Source organism: Somniosus microcephalus, chromosome 34 (assembly GCF_052327205.1).
Source record: "Somniosus microcephalus isolate GS21.2 chromosome 34, FLI_Smic_1.0, whole genome shotgun sequence".
NCBI lineage: Eukaryota > Metazoa > Chordata > Chondrichthyes > Squaliformes > Somniosidae > Somniosus > Somniosus microcephalus.
This window is the reverse complement of record NC_141020.1, coordinates 21,321,050-21,338,624: the sequence shown is the minus strand read 5'-3', so window position 1 is coordinate 21,338,624 and position 17,575 is coordinate 21,321,050. Positions and strand designations below refer to the sequence as shown.

General features: G+C 50.1%; 1 protein-coding gene across 5 annotated transcripts in view; it reads left to right on the top strand.

The window, feature by feature from the left end:
* Positions 1-17,575, top strand: part of LOC147096872 (homeobox protein Meis1-like) — a 639,590-nt gene that overhangs the window by 561,503 nt on the left and 60,512 nt on the right. For all 5 annotated transcript variants that reach the window (XM_085973574.1, XM_085973575.1, XM_085973579.1 and 2 more), the window contains exon 7: positions 5,142-5,250. In XM_085973574.1, the coding sequence (XP_085829700.1) occupies positions 5,142-5,250 (109 nt within the window). The remainder of the gene's footprint in view (positions 1-5,141; positions 5,251-17,575) is intronic.

The following is a 17,575-nucleotide window of genomic DNA, read 5'->3' as shown; positions in this document are numbered from 1 at the left end:
CCTTGTTGAGTCTGCCCAGCGGGCTCAGCAGGCCAATTAAGTCCACCCGGCAACAGGTGACGTCACAGATTGAAATTTCATCTGTCAAGACCTTTTGACAGATGAAATATCAGCGTTTCACAGCTGTTTGAAGCTGTCAAACACTGACAATCTGTACTCCAGGTTAATTCCTTCCTCTCACGATGATTTAGAGATCTCCCCGGAACAGAAAGCCGAATGCTGCAGATTTTGACAGATCGCGGCCATTCTGCTTTCTGTGCCGGTGAGATGAGGGACTCCTGAGACCTGAAGGAAGGAAGGCTGTAAAGGTAAGTAAAGGTTAGTAGAACTTCTTTAAACACTTTACACAGACCAAACACACTTACCTCTGCACTCATGCGCCCATCACTCACCTGAACACCGGACATCTCAAACTCTCCAAGCCTTTCATCCCGATGGCCCGCCTCGCTAACTTGGCGTGGTTTGGAGCCGTCGGGAATCCCACATTTCAACAATGAAAATAGGGATTGGGCTAAAAACTGCCTGCTAACTACCTGTTAACAGGCAGTTAATTGGCACTAATCCCCTTCCCGCCTCGGGTAGGCGGGTCCCAGTGCAGGGTGGGTACCCGCCTCCTTTGAAACTGGCATGGAGGCGGGTTGGGTGCGGGATGGGGTCGGGACCCCCGATTTCAGGATTTTAAACCCCCCACATGCCTCCAATCCCGCCTCCACGGCCCAATGAAAATCCAGCCCCAAGTCTCCACCACAATAAACCTGGATTAAGTAGAACGTAATTCTGACAATTATGCCGGGGTGTACTGTACCAGGGAACGGATGATAGGCAGGTTTGGTCTGATGGGGTGAGGGTTGTAGCAGGGAGCTGCGAATGGGGATGGTCAATCTCAAGGGTAAGAGAGGTTTTATGTTGGACCTTCTTACGAGACATGATTATCCGTTGGTCGAGGTAGAAGAAATTGCACTTAGCCGAGTGGAGCCCTGTGTTTCCTAATGAAATGTTGGATCATAGTTCAAGATTCACACTCCTCACTAAAAATAATGTGCCTGCATTTTGCGGTAAAAATAACGGTGAGGCTATCGGCGCTCACCATTATTAACGAGTAAATCGGACAGCAACTTCCGGCGTCCGCACATGCGCAGTTAAACGCGGAAATCCGGAAGTTGTTCTCAGTTTTTAAGTCAGCCGATGTGACGTTACCAGCTGTGATTGGATCTGATACATCACACCATCCTTTGGCACGTGGTCAGCTTAAGCATAATCAGATTTCTTTAAATCATTAGTTTAATCATATTAAAATCGATGTTATTAAAATATATTCCCTAACCCTGTCCAAGATGCCCAACTCCTCCAGAAGCTGCGCGATAACAATATTTCGCTGAGAGACTCGGCATCAAAACACATGGAACGGTGTGAAGTTGCTGTATTTACTCGATATATACACACGAAACTCGGCAGAAAAAGTTAGGGCTTGGCCATTCCAGTGTACGTACCCTTTTAATGGTGTGATAATTCTTAATTATTGCCAAACAACCTCTCTGGCACTGAAAACTAACTTTTACAAGTGTGGAGTCTCATTCCTTTACATTTTACTGATTGTTGGATATTTAAAAAAAAATGTAAAATTATTTTTTTTTGCTTTTTCTTTCTCTTTTATCTCTCTCTTAATCCAATCTTTCTTTCCGTCTCTTTTTATTTCACTTCCTGAACATGATTTGGCATTGAATTCAATATTCTAACGATACTTCCTGGTTCAGACTCTGTGCGGATCCTTAAAGATTCTTCAATCAGATTGGTTAAGGAGACACACAGTTATTCACAGATTCCCTGTAGAGGGCGCTGTGCTGAAATAGCTCTCGAATCGAGAGATGAGCTTCGATTGGCGAGTTAGAGTACTAGAGAGATGAGCTTTGATGGGAGAGTTAGGGTAACTAGAGAGATGAGCTTTGATGGGAGAGTTAGGGTAACTAGAGAGATGAGCTTTGATGGGAGAGTTAGGGTACTAGAGAGATGAGCTTTAATGGGAGAGTTAGAGTACTAGAGAGATGAGCTTTGATGGGAGAGTTAGGGTAACTAGAGAGATGAGCTTTGATGGGAGAGTTAGAGTACTAGAGAGATGAGCTTTGATGGGAGAGTTAGGGTAACTAGAGAGATGAGCTTTGATGGGAGAGTTAGGGTACTAGAGAGATGAGCTTTAATGGGAGAGTTAGGGTACTAGAGAGATGAGCTTTGATGGGAGAGTTAGGGTACTAGAGAGATGAGCTTTGATGGGAGAGTTAGGGTACTAGAGAGATGAGCTTTGATGGGCGAGTTAGGGTACTAGAGATGAGCTTTGATGGGAGAGTTAGGGTACTAGAGAGATGAGCTTTGATGGGCAAGTTAGGGTACTAGAGAGATGAGCTTTGATGAGTGAAGTTAGAATATGAGAGGGATGGGCTTCAATGGATCGAATGACTTTTTCTCATCCTTGACCTTTCTTAGGTGTTTACGAGTTGGTTGGGTCACCAATGACTGAGCCAATACAATCGATACCATCAGACTTCATTTTAATGATTGCTTAAATTTCAAATCAAGGTCAACCCCTAACCTCCTGATCTCTCAAGGGGTACAACCTAAGTTGACCCATGGATTTGTTACTTGTGTCCAGTTTACCGGATACATTTTCTAAATTTCAAGGAGACACCACTTGCAGTGCCCCTGGTCCCCTTGGTGTCCCCACAGTCCTGTTAAAGTGTCCGTCTCAATTGTAGTTAAATTGGAATCGTGTGGGGCTTGCTCTCGATCAGCCTGCGAGCATCCAATAAATAGCAGAGCGTTACCAATACATCAGACTCATCTGAGACCGATGGTGAGGAGAGTCCAGAACAAGGGGGCATTAGCTGAAAATGAGTGCTGGGCCGTGCAGGGGTGATGTCAGGAAGCACTTCTTCACACAAAGGGGTCGTGGAAATCTGGAACTCTCTCCCCCAAAAAGCTGGTTGCACTGTGGGGGAGCAATTGAAAATTTAAAAACTGAGATTGGCAGATTTTTGTTAGGCAAGGGTATTAAGGGTTATGGAACCAAGGCTGTTGCTCAGTGAGTAGCACTCTCGCCTCTGATTGAGAAGGCCGTGGGTGCAAGTGCAACTCCAGTGACTTGAACCCATAATCCAGCCTGACACTCCAGTGCAGTACTGAGGGAGTGCTGCACTGTCGGAGGTGCCGTTTTTCAGATGTTAAATCGAGGCCCCGTCCGCTCTCTTAGGTGGACGTAAAAGATCCCACGGCACTATTTGGAAGAAGAGATGGGGGAGTTCTCCCCGGTGTCCTGGCCAATAATTATCCCTCAACCAACATCACTAAAAAAAGCAGATTATCTGGTCATTATCACATTGCTGTTTGTGGGAGCTTGCTGTGCACAAATTGGCTGCCGTGTTTCCCACATTACAACAGTGACTACACTTCAAAAAGTACTTCATTGACTGTAAAGCGCTTTGGGATGTCCTGAGGTTGTGAAAGGCGCTATAGAAATGCAAGTCTTTGTTGCTATCAAGGCAGGGAGATGGAGTTCAGAAACAGATCAGCCATGATCTAATTGAATGACGGGACAGGCTCGAGGGACTGAGTGTGGCCCTGACTGAGTTGGGGGAACGAGCTTCCTGACTCACAGAACGAACATTTCTTTGGAAGTTGCAGGAGACCTTTGCTAACGATCGGATCAATGAATCATAACTTCTGATGGGTGATTAGACAAATAATCACTGTGTGCGTTGAAGAGGGCCAATCTCTGGAGCACTTTGCCTCTCGTCCCCAGGTTCACTTTGTTGGTGAGGCTGCGGCTTGTGGCAAAATGGGAAGAAATCCCGACGTAAAGGCAGCAGCAAGTGCTGATCAGTGTTTCTATCGGTGTAGTACGCGTCTTCTTGCTGTGCAGGAATGTGTACTGCGCGTCTGTGAGCGAGTAAAGAAAGACTCACATTTCTGTCGCGCCTCTCACGACCTCAGGACGTCCCAAAGCGCTTTGCAGCCAATGAATTCATTTTTGAAGTGTAGTCGCTGTGGTAATGTCGGAAATGCCGCAGCCAATTTGCGCACAGCAAGATCCCACAAAGAGTAATGTGACAATGACCAGATCATCGGTCTCAGAGAGGTCGGTTGCAGGAGAAACATTGCCTTCAGGATGTGAAGAATAAACTCCACCAGCTCTGATACTTGGACACAAACTATAAATGAGGGTTATTAAAGATAAAAGTTAGGCAACAATAGGAAATCAATTTGGCAGATTTTAGCTCCTCCGGTATAACAATAATGAGAGAGCACCAACACTTCAGTCGCTGAAGGAACAATGCCCACACTGCAAACTTGTTCATGAGGTTTAGTCTACACAGTCCCTGGGTGATCTGTATTACATCCACTGAACCATAGACCCAGTGGAGCTGTCACTCTGCCTGACCCCTGGATCTCGGTAGGTCAGAGGATGAGTGGCTGATATCTATGCTTCCCTTGGGTCAGATACCTGGCTGACCAAATTGAAACTTGCTGTGCACTGTGGATAACGATAATAATTTATGTTATAGCGTGACTGGAACAAAGAGGCGGGGCTGGGGTTATATAAGAACAGTACTGTCACACCCACAGGCTCAGGTCCCTATTGCTAAATTAGTATTTTGGACCTGCTGAACTCGTCCCACTTACTCTCGAAATTGTATCTTTCCTTTCCACCTCCAGTCTCAGAGTGTCGAGCACACTGGCCCCGCCTCCTTTCCCAACTGGCCACGCCTCCTGTACTGACTAGCCCCGCCTCCTTTCATACTGGCCCGCCTCCTTCATCAAATGGCTCCTCCTCCTTTACTGACAAGCTCCACCTCCTTTACCGACTGGCTCCTCCTTCCTTAGCGCCAGGCCCTGCCTACTTTACCAACGGACTCCGCCTCCTTTACCGACTGACCTCCTTTACCGACTGACCCCCCCGACCTCCTTTACCGACTGACCCCCGACCTCCTTTACCGACTGACCCCCAACCTCCTTTGCCGACTGACTCCGCCCCGTTCCTTTTACTGACTGGTCCTGCTGTCTTTACCGACGGGCCCCACCATTTTTACCAACTGGCTCCGCCTCTTTTGCTGATCGGATGTTGAGTGAACGGTCCCCTTTTCTCTTCACAGAACCACTGGAACCGAGACCACGACGACACGGGGTCCACACATTCAGGCACGCCCGGGCCCTCCAGTGGCGGGCTCGCATCACACAGTGGAGACAACTGCAGTGAACAAGGTAGCTCACTCTCTGCGCAGGCCCGCGTGTTTGGTTAGATTTGCGGTGACATCATCACCAGAAAAAAAATACTGGTCGGGCTTTCCAAAACTGCTGGCCAAGCGGCTATTCAACCACGAGCACATTCGATAAGCGGCCGCGATACATTTCGCTCCACCCTAAATCCGTTTAAAATGAAGCACCCTGCACGGCACTGAAGCCACCCAGGCTGGGAAGGTTCCGCCTTCGACCCCCTGTATCCGTTAGCTCACCTCAGTCTGGGCTGTGGTGGGAGGTGCTCCAATCGGCCTCGGAGCCCCTCCCCGGGGCAAGGTCCCCGATTGTTAACCGCCAACTGCCTCGGGACTTTACAATTTGGCTTGGCGGCGAGGCCTCGTGCAGTCGAATAGTCATGCCGGAAGAATGGCCGCTTGAGCAAGGGATGATCAGCATCCAGACCCCCAACAAGAGTCAATACCTTCAGGAGCAGAGGTCCCAGGCACCTAAGTATTTGTATTTTCTCTGCATTGGGTACTGGAATCAAGGTTATAGCAGTTACAACCCAGGTTACAGTGGATATGGAGTTTAATATTTGTATTTTCGTGCATCGGGCAGTTGCAGCAGGGCTGAATTTTCCGACAGAACCTCCTGATTCTTTTCATATGTTATGGAATTACACTGAATGTACAGCACAGAAACAGGCCATTCGGCCCAACTGGTCTGTGCCGGTGTTTATGCTCCACACGAGCCTCCTCCCACCCCTCTTCATCTCAGCCTATCAGCATAACCTTCGATTCCTTTCTCCCTCATGTGTTTATCCAGCTTCCCCTTAAATGTATCTCTGCTATTCGCCTCAACCACTCCCTGTGGCAGCGAGTTCCACATTCTCTCCACTCTCTGGGTAAAGAGGGTTCTCCTGAATTCCCGATTGGATTTATTAATGATTATCTTATATTTATGGTCCCTAGTCTTGGTCTCCCCCCACAAGTGGAAACATTTTCTCTACGTCTAGAACAGGAATGTATTAAGACCGGTGACTGTTTAAGGCGGAGTGGCTCGAATGTTGCAAGGTTTTCGAAGGGTAGGCCCTTGTCAGGCACCAGATTATTTTCTGTAGAGAAATACAATTTCCTCCAAGTAAGAAACAAGCAGGATGCAGACTCGGGAGTGTTTGCAAAGCAGTAATCGCATTCACCTTGTTGATAGGACACCTTGACCTGTGAGGTCAGAGGTTAAGGGTACAGTGTCAAGCATTCCCAGGTCAGGTATGCAGCGTATGCAAAAGAACAGGAGGGGAACAAGTGGTCCATCAAGGCGGTCCCATAAATCGCGCTCCCTCCTGACAGCACGCCTCAACCCTAAACTCCCTCCATACTGCAGCTGCTGACCTGTGACCTTTCCCAAATGAGATGCCAATTTACTGCCAGTTTGGTGCAGCGGGCAGATGCCACGAGGAACTGGGCGGGGATTACTAAACCCATTTCACCTTGGACCGCTTACAGCTGGCAGAGAGAGCAGACGTTTATCAGTCTGGGCTGGACTTGATCCAACACCCTGGTATTTCAACCATTGCATCATTGCACCATCCAATCCCCCCAGCATGAATATTGTACAATAACATCACAATATCAGTCAGTGATGCTGAACGTTTAGATACCTGTTCACATCCAGTCTAAGGCTGTGCCCACTACCAGTCAGACAATAGCTGCAACCGAATCGATTCCAGCCCGGCAGTACTCGATCTATACTGGCCGGTTCCACGTCAAACTCGATGGGTTGGGAGAAAGATTTTGCATTTCTATAGCACCTTTCACGACTTCAGGACGTCCCAAAGCACTTTGCAGCCAATGAAGTGTGGTCACAGTTGTAATGTAGGAAACGCGGCAGCCAGTTTGCGCACAGCAAGCTCCCACAAACAGCAACGTGATAGCGACCAGATAATCTGTTTTAGTGATGTTGAATGAGGGATAAATATTGATCCCAGGACATTGCTCTTCTTCAAAATGGTTCCTTATTGAGGTGTATAAAATTATGAGGGGCCTAGATAGAGTGGAGAGAAAGGACCTATTTCCCTTAGCAGAGGTGTCAAAAACCAGGGGGCACAGATTTAAAGTAATTGGTGGAAAGGTTTAGAGGGGATATTTCTTCACCCAGAGGGTTGTGGGGGTCTGGAACTCACTGCCTGAAAGGGTGGTAGAGGCAGGAACCCTAACCACATTTAAAAAGTACTTGGATGTGCCCTTGGGATGTTCTAACCTGCAGGGCTACGGACCAAGAGCTGGGAAGTGGGATTAGGCTGGATAGCTCTTTGTTGGCCGGCGCGGACACGATGGGCCAAAATGGCCTCCTTCCGTGCTGTAAACTTTCTATGATTCTATGAAATAGTGCCATGGGGTCTTTATGTCCACTCAGGACATAAAGACCCCATTTAACGTTTCATCCGAAAGACAGCACCTCCGGCAGTGCAGCACTGGGAATGTCAGCCTGGATTGTGCGTCCAAGTGTCTGGAGCGGGAATTGAACCCACGACCTTCCGATTGCAGAGGTGAGAGTGCTACCCACTGAGCCACGGCCGCCACTTAAGGTCGAGGGTGGTGTGTATCTGTGCAGAGCTCTGCTTCCTCATGGGGAGCTTTAAGCAGTTTAAAAAAAAAATTGTTCACAGGATGTGGTGATTCTGGGTAAAGCTGCCACTCGATGCCCATCCCCCATTGCCACGAGAAGGTGGCAATGGACCTGCTTCTGTAGAGCTTGAGTTTACAACTGGGCAGGGTCGCCAACTCTGGTCGGAGCTATTCCGGTTTCATCACCTCACCTCTCTCCTCCAACCACCCTGCCCGATCATGCAGCTTTTTTCACCCGCCTCTAATATTTTTATAACTAATAGGAAGGGCCTATTTCCTGAGCAGAGAGGTCAATAACCAGGGGGGCATAGATTTAAAGTAATTGGTCGAAGGATTAGAGGGGAGTTGAGGAGAAATGTTTTCACCCAGAGGGTGGTGGGGGTCTGGAACTCACTGCCTGAAAGAGTGGTCGAGGCAGAAACCCTCATCACATTTAAAAAGTACTTGGATATGCGCCTGAAGTGCCGTAACCTACAGGGCTACGGACCGAGAGCTGGAAAGTGGGATTAGGCTGGAGAGCTCTTTGTCGGCCGGCACAGTCACGATGGGCCGAATGGCCTCCTTCTGTGCCGTAAACGTCTATAATTCTATGAATAAACAAAAGTGTTGAAAGAAAATGTAAAAATCACACAATTTCTTTTAATGCCCCTATGGACTAGAGAAACTGGGGTTGTTCTCCTTAGCGTGAAGAAGGTTAAGGGGAGACTGAACAGAGATGTTCAAAATCATGAAGGGTTTTGAAAGCGTAGATAGGTAGGAACTGTTTCCACTCACAGGAGGGTCGGTAACCAGAGGACATAGATTGAAGATAATTGGCAGAAAATTCAGGGGCAAATGAGGGGAGTTTTTTTTACGTAGTGAGTTGTTGTGATCTGGAACGCGCTGCCTGAAAGGGCGGTGGAACCAAATTCAATCGTAACTTTCAAAAGGGAATTGGATAAATACTTGAAAAGGAAAAATGTGCAGGGCTGTGGGGAAAGAGCAGGGGGGAGCGGGACTAATTGGAGAGCTCTTTCAAAGAGCCGGCACAAGCACGATGGGCCGAATGGCCTCCTTCTTGCTGTCTGATTCTAAGATGATATTTCTCCTGGGGATTGCTTGCAGCAGTGTCCGGGAGATTGATCGGGAATCCCCGAAGACTCCAGGACAATCCTGGTGGATTGGCAACCCTCCGACTGAGTGAGTTGCTGAGTCACTTCAGAGGACATTAGGAGGCCAACCACCTCATGTGGGATTGGAGTCAGGTGTGGGCCCAGACTGGGTAAGGGTGGCAGGCTCCCTCCCTGAAGGACGTTAGTGAACCAGGCAGGTATGGACAACACGCCAGCAGGTTCCAGGGCCCTCCCGCAAATGACCAGGTTTATTTAGTTGAAGTGGAGCAATTTGTGTGCTGCTGGGCCCGTTTGGTGCCCACCACACGACCGTGTACCTGACTGAGCTGTGGGAATGAGCTACCAGGGACTTGAGCACGTAAATCTAGGCTGACACTCCAGTGCAGTGCTGAGGGAGTGCTGCACTGTCGGAGGCGCCATCTTTCAGATGAGACGTTAAACCGAGGCCCCGTCTGCTCTCTCAGGTGGACGTAAAAGGTCCCAAGGCACTATTTTGAAGAGCAGGGGGAGTCCTCTCCGGTGTCCTGGCCAATATTTATCCCTCAACCAACATCACTAAAAATAGATTATCTGGTCATTGGCACATTGCTGTTTGTGGGAGCTTGCTGTGCGCAAATTGGCTGCTGTGTTTCCCACATTACAACAGTGACTCCACTTCAAAAGTACTTCATTGGCTGTAAAGCGCTTTGAGACGTCCGGTGGTCGTGAAAGGTGCTGAATAAATGCAAGTCTGTCTTTTCCACATTCACAAAGCTTTCCAATAAAAACCTCAGCTTCACCTTATAACGTTCCCAGAAGGTCCAAGGAATCTCCCCTCACCCTCCCCCATCTCTCCTCTTCCCTCCCCATCCCCCTCTTCCCTCCCCATTCCATCTCTCCTCTTCCCTCCCCATCCCCCTCTTCCCTCCCCATTCCCCCATCTCTCCTCCGCCCTCCCCATCCCCCCTCTTCCCTCCCCATTCCCTCATCTCTCCTCTTCCCTCCCCATCCACCTCTTCTCTCCCCATTCCCCCATCTCTCCCATTCCCTCCCAATTCCTCCATCTCTCCTCTTCCCTCCCCATCCCCCCTCTTCCCTCCCCATCCCCCCTCTTCCCTCCCCATTCCCCCATCTCTCCTCCGCCCTCCCTATCCCCCCTCTTCCCTCCCCATTCCCTCATCTCTCCTCTTCCCTCCCCATCCACCTCTTCTCTCCCCATTCCCCCATCTCTCCCATTCCCTCCCCATTCCCTCATCTCTCCTCTTCCCTCCCCATTCCCCCCTCTTCCCTCCCCATTCCCCCCTCTTCCCTCCCCATTCCCCCCTCTCCTCTGCCCTCCCAATTTCTCCAGCTCTCCTCTTCCCTCCTCATCCCCCTTTTCCCTCCCCATTCCCCCCTCTCCTCTTCCCTCCCCATTCCCCATCCCTCCTTTTCCCTCCTTTCCCCTCCCACTCTCCCTTCTCCCCTCCCCCTACTTCGCTCTCCCCTCTAACTTCGCCTCCCCCTCTCCCCTCCCCCTCTCGCTCTCCTCTCCTGTCCCCCGTTCCTCCTCTCCCTCCCCCATCCCTCTCGCTCTCTCCCCTCCCCTATCCCTTGCGCTCCCATCCCCCCCAGTCTATTGCAGTATAACTCCGTGGCGGGCTGTCCCATGGGACCTGGCGCTGCTACAGATCCAAGTTATACTGCCGGCAGCACGGCCTCACCCAGAAATCCGGGGCGGGGGGGTGGGGGTGAGTTGGAATCGAAGCTTTTATTATTCTGCGTTTTCAAAGAGGTCTGGGAGTTTCCTCCCCTCCCCCGTTTATATTTCAACATTCGCTCTATAGATCATTAAAGATTTAGCATACAAAAGTATCCTGTGTCAGAGGTCGCCATGGTGGGGGGAGCGTGGCTGGAGGATAAAGCAGGCAGTAGGTTGAGCCTGGCTCCTCTCCACCGATGATTAAAAACCGCCAGGGATCCCGGCGCTTTGAACTTCATCAGGATTCACTGCTTAATCAATGAAGTATTGGAGGAATAATTAAAGGCACAAGACGAGGAAATCAGGCTCATTTTTAATTTAACATCCACAGGAGCGGTGATCTCTCACTTACTGGGCAGGTAGAGTGGGAATCGAGGTTCGAGTTAATGAGAGAGAAGGAGTTAGGAGAGGCCTGAAGATTAGTACACGCAGCACTGGGCAAACTGTTGGGAATTGGCAACTGGAGTAACAGAGTCATGAATCATCCCGTCTCTTTGCGAGAGGTTTATAATGAAATGTTGTTTGCACACAGGTCTGTTCTGTGTGTGTGTGTGCGCGCGTGTGTATATACACATTTATGTGCAGCAAACAATATTTGCATTAGACAGCCCTCTATAGGGGGCATTTAACAGCAGTCTGTTCTCCTGCTCCGTCAATGACAGGCAGCAGGCCTCCTGTTACTGCCATTAGCGGAGAGCATTGTCCTGGGCCTTCATTATACCTTTCCCCGCCCCGCCCCATCTCGTATCCCCGTCGGCGACCAAAGACTTTCTCAGCTTTCAAAATCCCTCTTTCCCCACGCCCCCTCCCTTTCATATCCGATTCACAGGTGTGATGTTCTGTGGATTCCTGGAGAGGAGGCTTGCAGAATATGGAACATTCCTCCACTCTGGAAAAGGCCCAGAACAGTTCCATCTTATGTTAATTTTCAGAAGTTCCAGTGGAAATGTTAAACGGACATAACAAGAATACCATGCAATTCTTAAAGGAACATAGCATACATTCAGTGCAATTCTTAAAGGGACATAACATATATACAGTGCAATTCTTAAAGGGACATAACATATATACAGTGCAATTCTTAAAGGGGCATAGCATACATTCAGTGCAATTCTTAAAGGGACATAACATATATACAGTGCAATTCTTAAAGGGACATCGCATAAATTCAGTGCAATTCTTAAAGGGACATAACGTATGTACACAGCAATTCTTAATGAGACACAGCATACATCTAGGAGAATCCCCATTGAGTACCTCCCAGAGGTTTGGTAGGCCGAAGCCTTGTATGAGACATTGACCCAGATGCACCACAGCTGCTTATGTTCCTCAAGTACAGGCGACGTTGCTGAACACACTACCAGGTGCAGGGAGAAAGTGGACATCAATGAGGGAGGAAAAGGGAAAACAGCAAGATTGTGGTTGGGGTGGGGGGCGGGGGTTGTGAGTGGTGTTTCTTGGAGTTTTAGGCAACAGCGAGGTCCAAGCAGAGGCTTTAAAGGCAGCAAGGAAGGTGGCAAGGTGGAGGGATTTAAGGATGGATCCGAGAGGAGGGGGTTTGGTGAAGCAGGAAGGAAAGAGTGTGCCAGTGTCGGAGGAGTGGGGGCACAGTTGGAGGAGATCATTGAGGAAGTTCTGGTCGCCACACTACAGGAAAGATGTGATCGCGTTAGAGAGGGTGCAGAGGAGGTTCACCAGGATGTTACCAGGGCTGGAGCGCTTCAGCTATGAAGAGAGACTGGGCAGATTGGGTTTGTTTTCCTTGGAGCAGAGGAGGCTGAGGGGGGACATGATTGAGGTGTACAAAATTGTGAGGGGCATAGATAGGATGGATGCTGAGGAGCTTTTCCCCTTAGTAGAGGGGTCAATAACTAGGGGGCATAGATTCAAGGTAAAGGGCGGGAGGTTTAGAGGGGATTTGAGAAAGAACTTTTTCACCCAGAGGGTGGTTGGAGTCTGGAACTCACTGCCTGAAAGGGTTGTGGAGGCAGAAACCCTCACAACATTTAAGAAGCATTTGGATGAGCATTTGAAATGCCATAGCATACAAGGCTACGGGCCAAATGCTGGAATATGGGATTAGATTAGACAGGGCTTGATGGCCGGCATTGACACGATGGGCCGAAGGGCCTCTATCCGTGCTGTATTACTCTATGACTCTATGACTCTAAGACTGGGGGATTGCAAAACTGGATATGGACCTTTCAGTCAGCTGTCTGTGGCCTGGGGACTTTTTTCCAGCATAAATCAGACTCACATGAAAGATTAAATTCCATTTATGTTATCAGCCTTCATTCCTATGTCCAGGATAGTGCTGCACCTTATATAATATAGCAAATATAACATATATGATCACTAACCAGTGACCTCTACTGGCAATAGTTGTGTGTGCAGATGTCGGGCAAGGACAGGATCGCGATGCCCTTTATGGTCGAATAGCCGGCTGGCATTCACTCAGACGTGAAAGTGCGGTGAAGTATGAGCCGGCGGGCAGCTGCCGCCCGTAGCACCATGCCAGCATGTGAATTATGCCTCCGTTATCCTTGTTTTCAAATCCCTCCACGGCCTCGCCCCCTTCCCTATCTCTGTAACCTCCTCCAGCCCTGCAACCCCACCGAGATCTCTGGGCTCCTCCAAATCCAGCCTCTTGAGCATCCCCGATTTCCATCGCTCCACCATTGGTGGCCGTGCCTTCAGCTGCCTGGGCCCCGAGCTCTGGAATTCCCTCCCTAAACCTCTCCGCCTCTCTCTCTCCCTTCTCAAGATGCTCCTTAAAACCTACCTCGTCACCTGACCTAAGGTGACTCGGTGACAAAGTTTTGCCTGATTACGATCATGTGAAGCGCCTTGGGACGTTTTATTACATTAAAGGCGCTATAGTTCTTGTTGTCGTTAGAGGGGAAAAAGGGGGATTAAAACTGGGACGACGGGGAGGGGGGGCGGAAATTGCAAAATGTGTTTAAGACAGAGCTGAGCTTTGTGAAGCTCAGCCCAGTCAAACAGCGAAGCAGCGAGGGAGGAGATGAGAATCAACTGTAGTGGGTCCTCAACGAGGCTTTGCAGTGGTAATGGCAGATGGATTAGATGCTCATTAGGCTGTATTTGGACAACGGGCCACTGAATCCAGCTGTAATCACTCGTGCTGGAGATGCTCGCTCTGCCTCCAGGACATTCTTAAGGAGTGCTCCAAAGAGTCTGACGAGAAATTGATGAACAGTGGCTCGACGTTTGAAGGCGGATGGGAACCAGCTTGCTCACTGAGTGTCTGCTGTTCAGGTGCATGCGCACTGCGTGCAAGCTGCAGCGATTAATCGAAAGGGGGCAATGAATAATGAATAAAACGGTGTCTGGATCCAAGACTAAATAAGGTATTTGTTAAGGCTGCCGGGGGGGGGGCCGCACATCAGAGTGGACTCGGCCCAGCTGCCTGTGTGGGCGGAGATTGCCTCTAATTGCGCAGGACGGCAGACAAAATCGAGAAGCAGACCAATGTCTTAGGGTTCCCAAGCCTCCAGGACTGCCCTGGAGTCTGCAGGAATTGAAGATTAATCCCCTGGGCATTGCCGCCAGCAACACCCGGGAGAGAAAAATCATAGGGTCATTTAAAAACATTTAAAAAAAAATGTCTTTGAACATTTTTGTTTGTCAGTTATAAAACTATCGGACATGAGGGAAAAGTGACAGCGAAGAATCGTCCATAGAAACATAGAAGATAGGAGCAGGAGTAGGCCATTCGGCCCCTCGAGCCTGCTCTGCCATTTAATGAGATCATGGCTGATCATCCAAACTCAGTACCCTGTCCCTACTTTCTCCCCATATCCCTTGATCCCTTTAGCCTTAAGAAATATATCCAACTCCTTCTTGAATATATTTAATGAATTGGCCTCTACTGCCTTCTGTGGTAGAGAATTCCACAGGTTCACCACTCTCTGGGTGAAGAAATTCCTCCTCATCTCAGTCCTAAATGGCTTACCCCTTATCCTTAGACTGTGACCCCTGGTTCTGGACTCCCCGACCATCAGGAACATCCTTCCTGCATCTAGTCTGTCTAGTCCTGTTAGAATTTTATAAGTTTCAATGAGATCCCCTCTCATTCTTCTAAACTCCAGCGAGTATAAGCCCAATCGACCCAATCTCTCCTCATACGTTTCCTGCCACCCCAGGTATCAGTCTGGTGAATCTTCGCTGCACTCCCTCCATGGCAAGAACGTCCTTCCTCAGATAAGGCGACCAAAACTGCATACAATACTCAAGATGTGGTCTCATCATTGGCCGCCCAACCTGTCCACCGTCATGGAGCGCCATCTTCCTTCACCAATCGGCTAATGAAGGCTATTTGCTTTCCGATTGGTGCAGGAAGATGGTGCTCCATGACAGTGGACAGGTTGGGTGGCCAATGGTGGGAGCAAGGGGGCGTGGCGGTTGGAGGCGGGAGGCCCTGTGAGGAAATCTCCAGGAACATGTCCAAGCAGAGTTGGCGACCCCACAGGGTCCTTAATTGATGACCACACATGCTTAGGCCGCACCCAGGCCGCACAGCGATGGCACGGCCAAACCCGAAAACGGACGTTGATCGGATCGCTGGCTCAGGCCCCCCCTGGTTTGCCAGAGGTTCTAGTGAGGGGCGTAAAATGCGTCAGAGCTTGCGAATCGCAACTCTGCTGCAGACCTTCGCCATTGTAGGAGGGTGTGTGTGGTGGGGGGGGGCGGAGAGGCGAGACCCCGCTCAAAGACGTGATAACAAGATGGTGCCAGGCACCCCCACACTGCGGTTCCACAAACATAAGTGAAGAAACAGGGTTGGGCCGGGTGTAAATCGGGCGGCATTTAAATAGGACTGGGTGTAAATCGCGCTGGGTGTAAATGGGAGGGTGTTAATGAGAGGGTGTAAATCGTGGGGGTGTAACTCGGGCGGGTGTAAATCAGGGGCACGGGGGGATGTAAATCGGGCGGGTGTAAGTCAGGGGCACGGGGGTGTAAATCGGGCGGGTGTAAATCAGGGGCACGGGGGGGTGTGTAAATGGGAGGGTGTAAATCGGGTGGGTGTGAATTGGATGTCGGGCTGAAATGCGTTCTCGTCAGGTACGCTAAGTTAAAATCGGAGCGTATGGGTTTATTGAGCGGGCGATGGTCGCGGGCGAGCTAACATATCAGCATGGCTTTATCAGCAGCACCAGCATCAGCACCAAAGGTACAAGCACCTTAAAAACAGGAGTTTCGGCCTCTCCCCCCTCGCCCGCCCCTGCCCCCAGTTACCGGCCGGTTCACAGCTGACGTCAGTGCAGAACTGCAGGCCCTAAATCCAGGTCGTTCCGTTTCCTTTGATCCCGCCTCAGCCAATTCAGTTCCCGCTCTCTTGCGCTGCGTCACTTGGCACAGTTACCGCCTCCCGCCACCAAACAAGGTGAGCAAGTCCCGATCAGCAGGCGCGCCGTGCGGAATGTGCCGCAGCATCGGGTAGGGTGAGTTGAGGGACGGAGGCTTGCGAACAGTAGGAGGAGGAGGAGGAGGAGGAGGCGGTGGGCAGGGAGCCATCCTTTCCTCCTCCTCCCTTGTACTCTGAGATGCCACAGCTTTAATCAGTTGGCAAAAGGCTCTGTCATTATCGCAGCCTTGCTAATTGGTCCCAGTGCTAATTCGAGCCGCACGTGTTAAGCATATCGGCCTCCTCTTGCCTTCAGACCTGCGCCAGGCTCCCCCCTCAACCCCCCGGGGAGATAGATGGGCCCTAAACACGATCCAAACAAAATCTACAGTCGGGCCTCCCGCCAATCGTATTGCGCAGGGAATTACCTGAGGTGCGAAAAAAATAAACTGGGCCTTACGAGACGCAATTACTGCAGAATAAAAACTTTTATCTTTCATTGAGCCTAAAAAGAAAACTAAATTGCTGCCGTGTTTAAGAGGAAGCGAGATAAGTACACGAGGGGGAAAGGAATAGAAGGTTATGCTGCGAGGGTGAGATGCAGTAGGGGTGGGAGGAGGCTCGTGTGGAGCAGAAACACTGGCACGGAGCCGCTGGGCCGAATGGCCTGTTTCTGTGCCGTACAGTCGATGTAAATTTACAAAAGGTAATCTGGGGACTGTGCATTGCACAGGTGAGGGTGTTGGGCTTTAAGAGCAATTCAACAACACCAACTTGCATTTATCTTCTTCTTCTTAGGCAGTCCCTCGGGAACCGAGGATGACTTGCTTCCACATTAAAAATGACTTCGCAGGTGACTGATGAGTCCAATGCGGGACCTACAGTCTCTGTCACAGGTGGGGCAGACGGTGGTTGAAGGGACGGGTGGGTGGGGTGCTTGGGTTGGCGTGCGCTCCTTGTGCTGCCTGCGCTTGGCTTCCGCTTGCTCCCGGCGAAGAGACTTGAGGTGTTCGGCGCCTTCCCGGATGCTTCTCCTCCACTTTGTGCTGTCTTGGGCCAGGGATTCCCAGGTGTCAGTGGGGATGTTGCACTTTTTCAAGGAGGCTTTGAGGGTGACCTTGAAGCGTTTCCTCTGCCCACCTGGGGCTCTCTTGCCGTGCCGGAGCTCTGAGTAGAGCGCTTGTTTTGGGAGTCTCGTATCGGGCATGCAGACAATGTGACCCGTCCATCGGAGCTGATATAGCGCCTTTAACATAGTAAAACGCCCCAAGGCGCTTCACCGGAGCGATTATCAGACAAAATCTGGCACCTAAGGAGATATTAAGACAGGTGACCAAAAGCTTGGTCAAAGAGGCAGGTTTTAAGGGGCGTCTTAAAGGAGGAAAGAGAGGTAGCGAGGCAGAGAGGTTTAGGGAGGGAAATCCAGAGCTTAGGGCATATCTGCTCGCTGTGGCCCTGCTGAAACTAGGCAGGCGCGTCAGGCACTAAAAGCAGTGTGCGCAAACATGAAGGGAAACATAGAAAC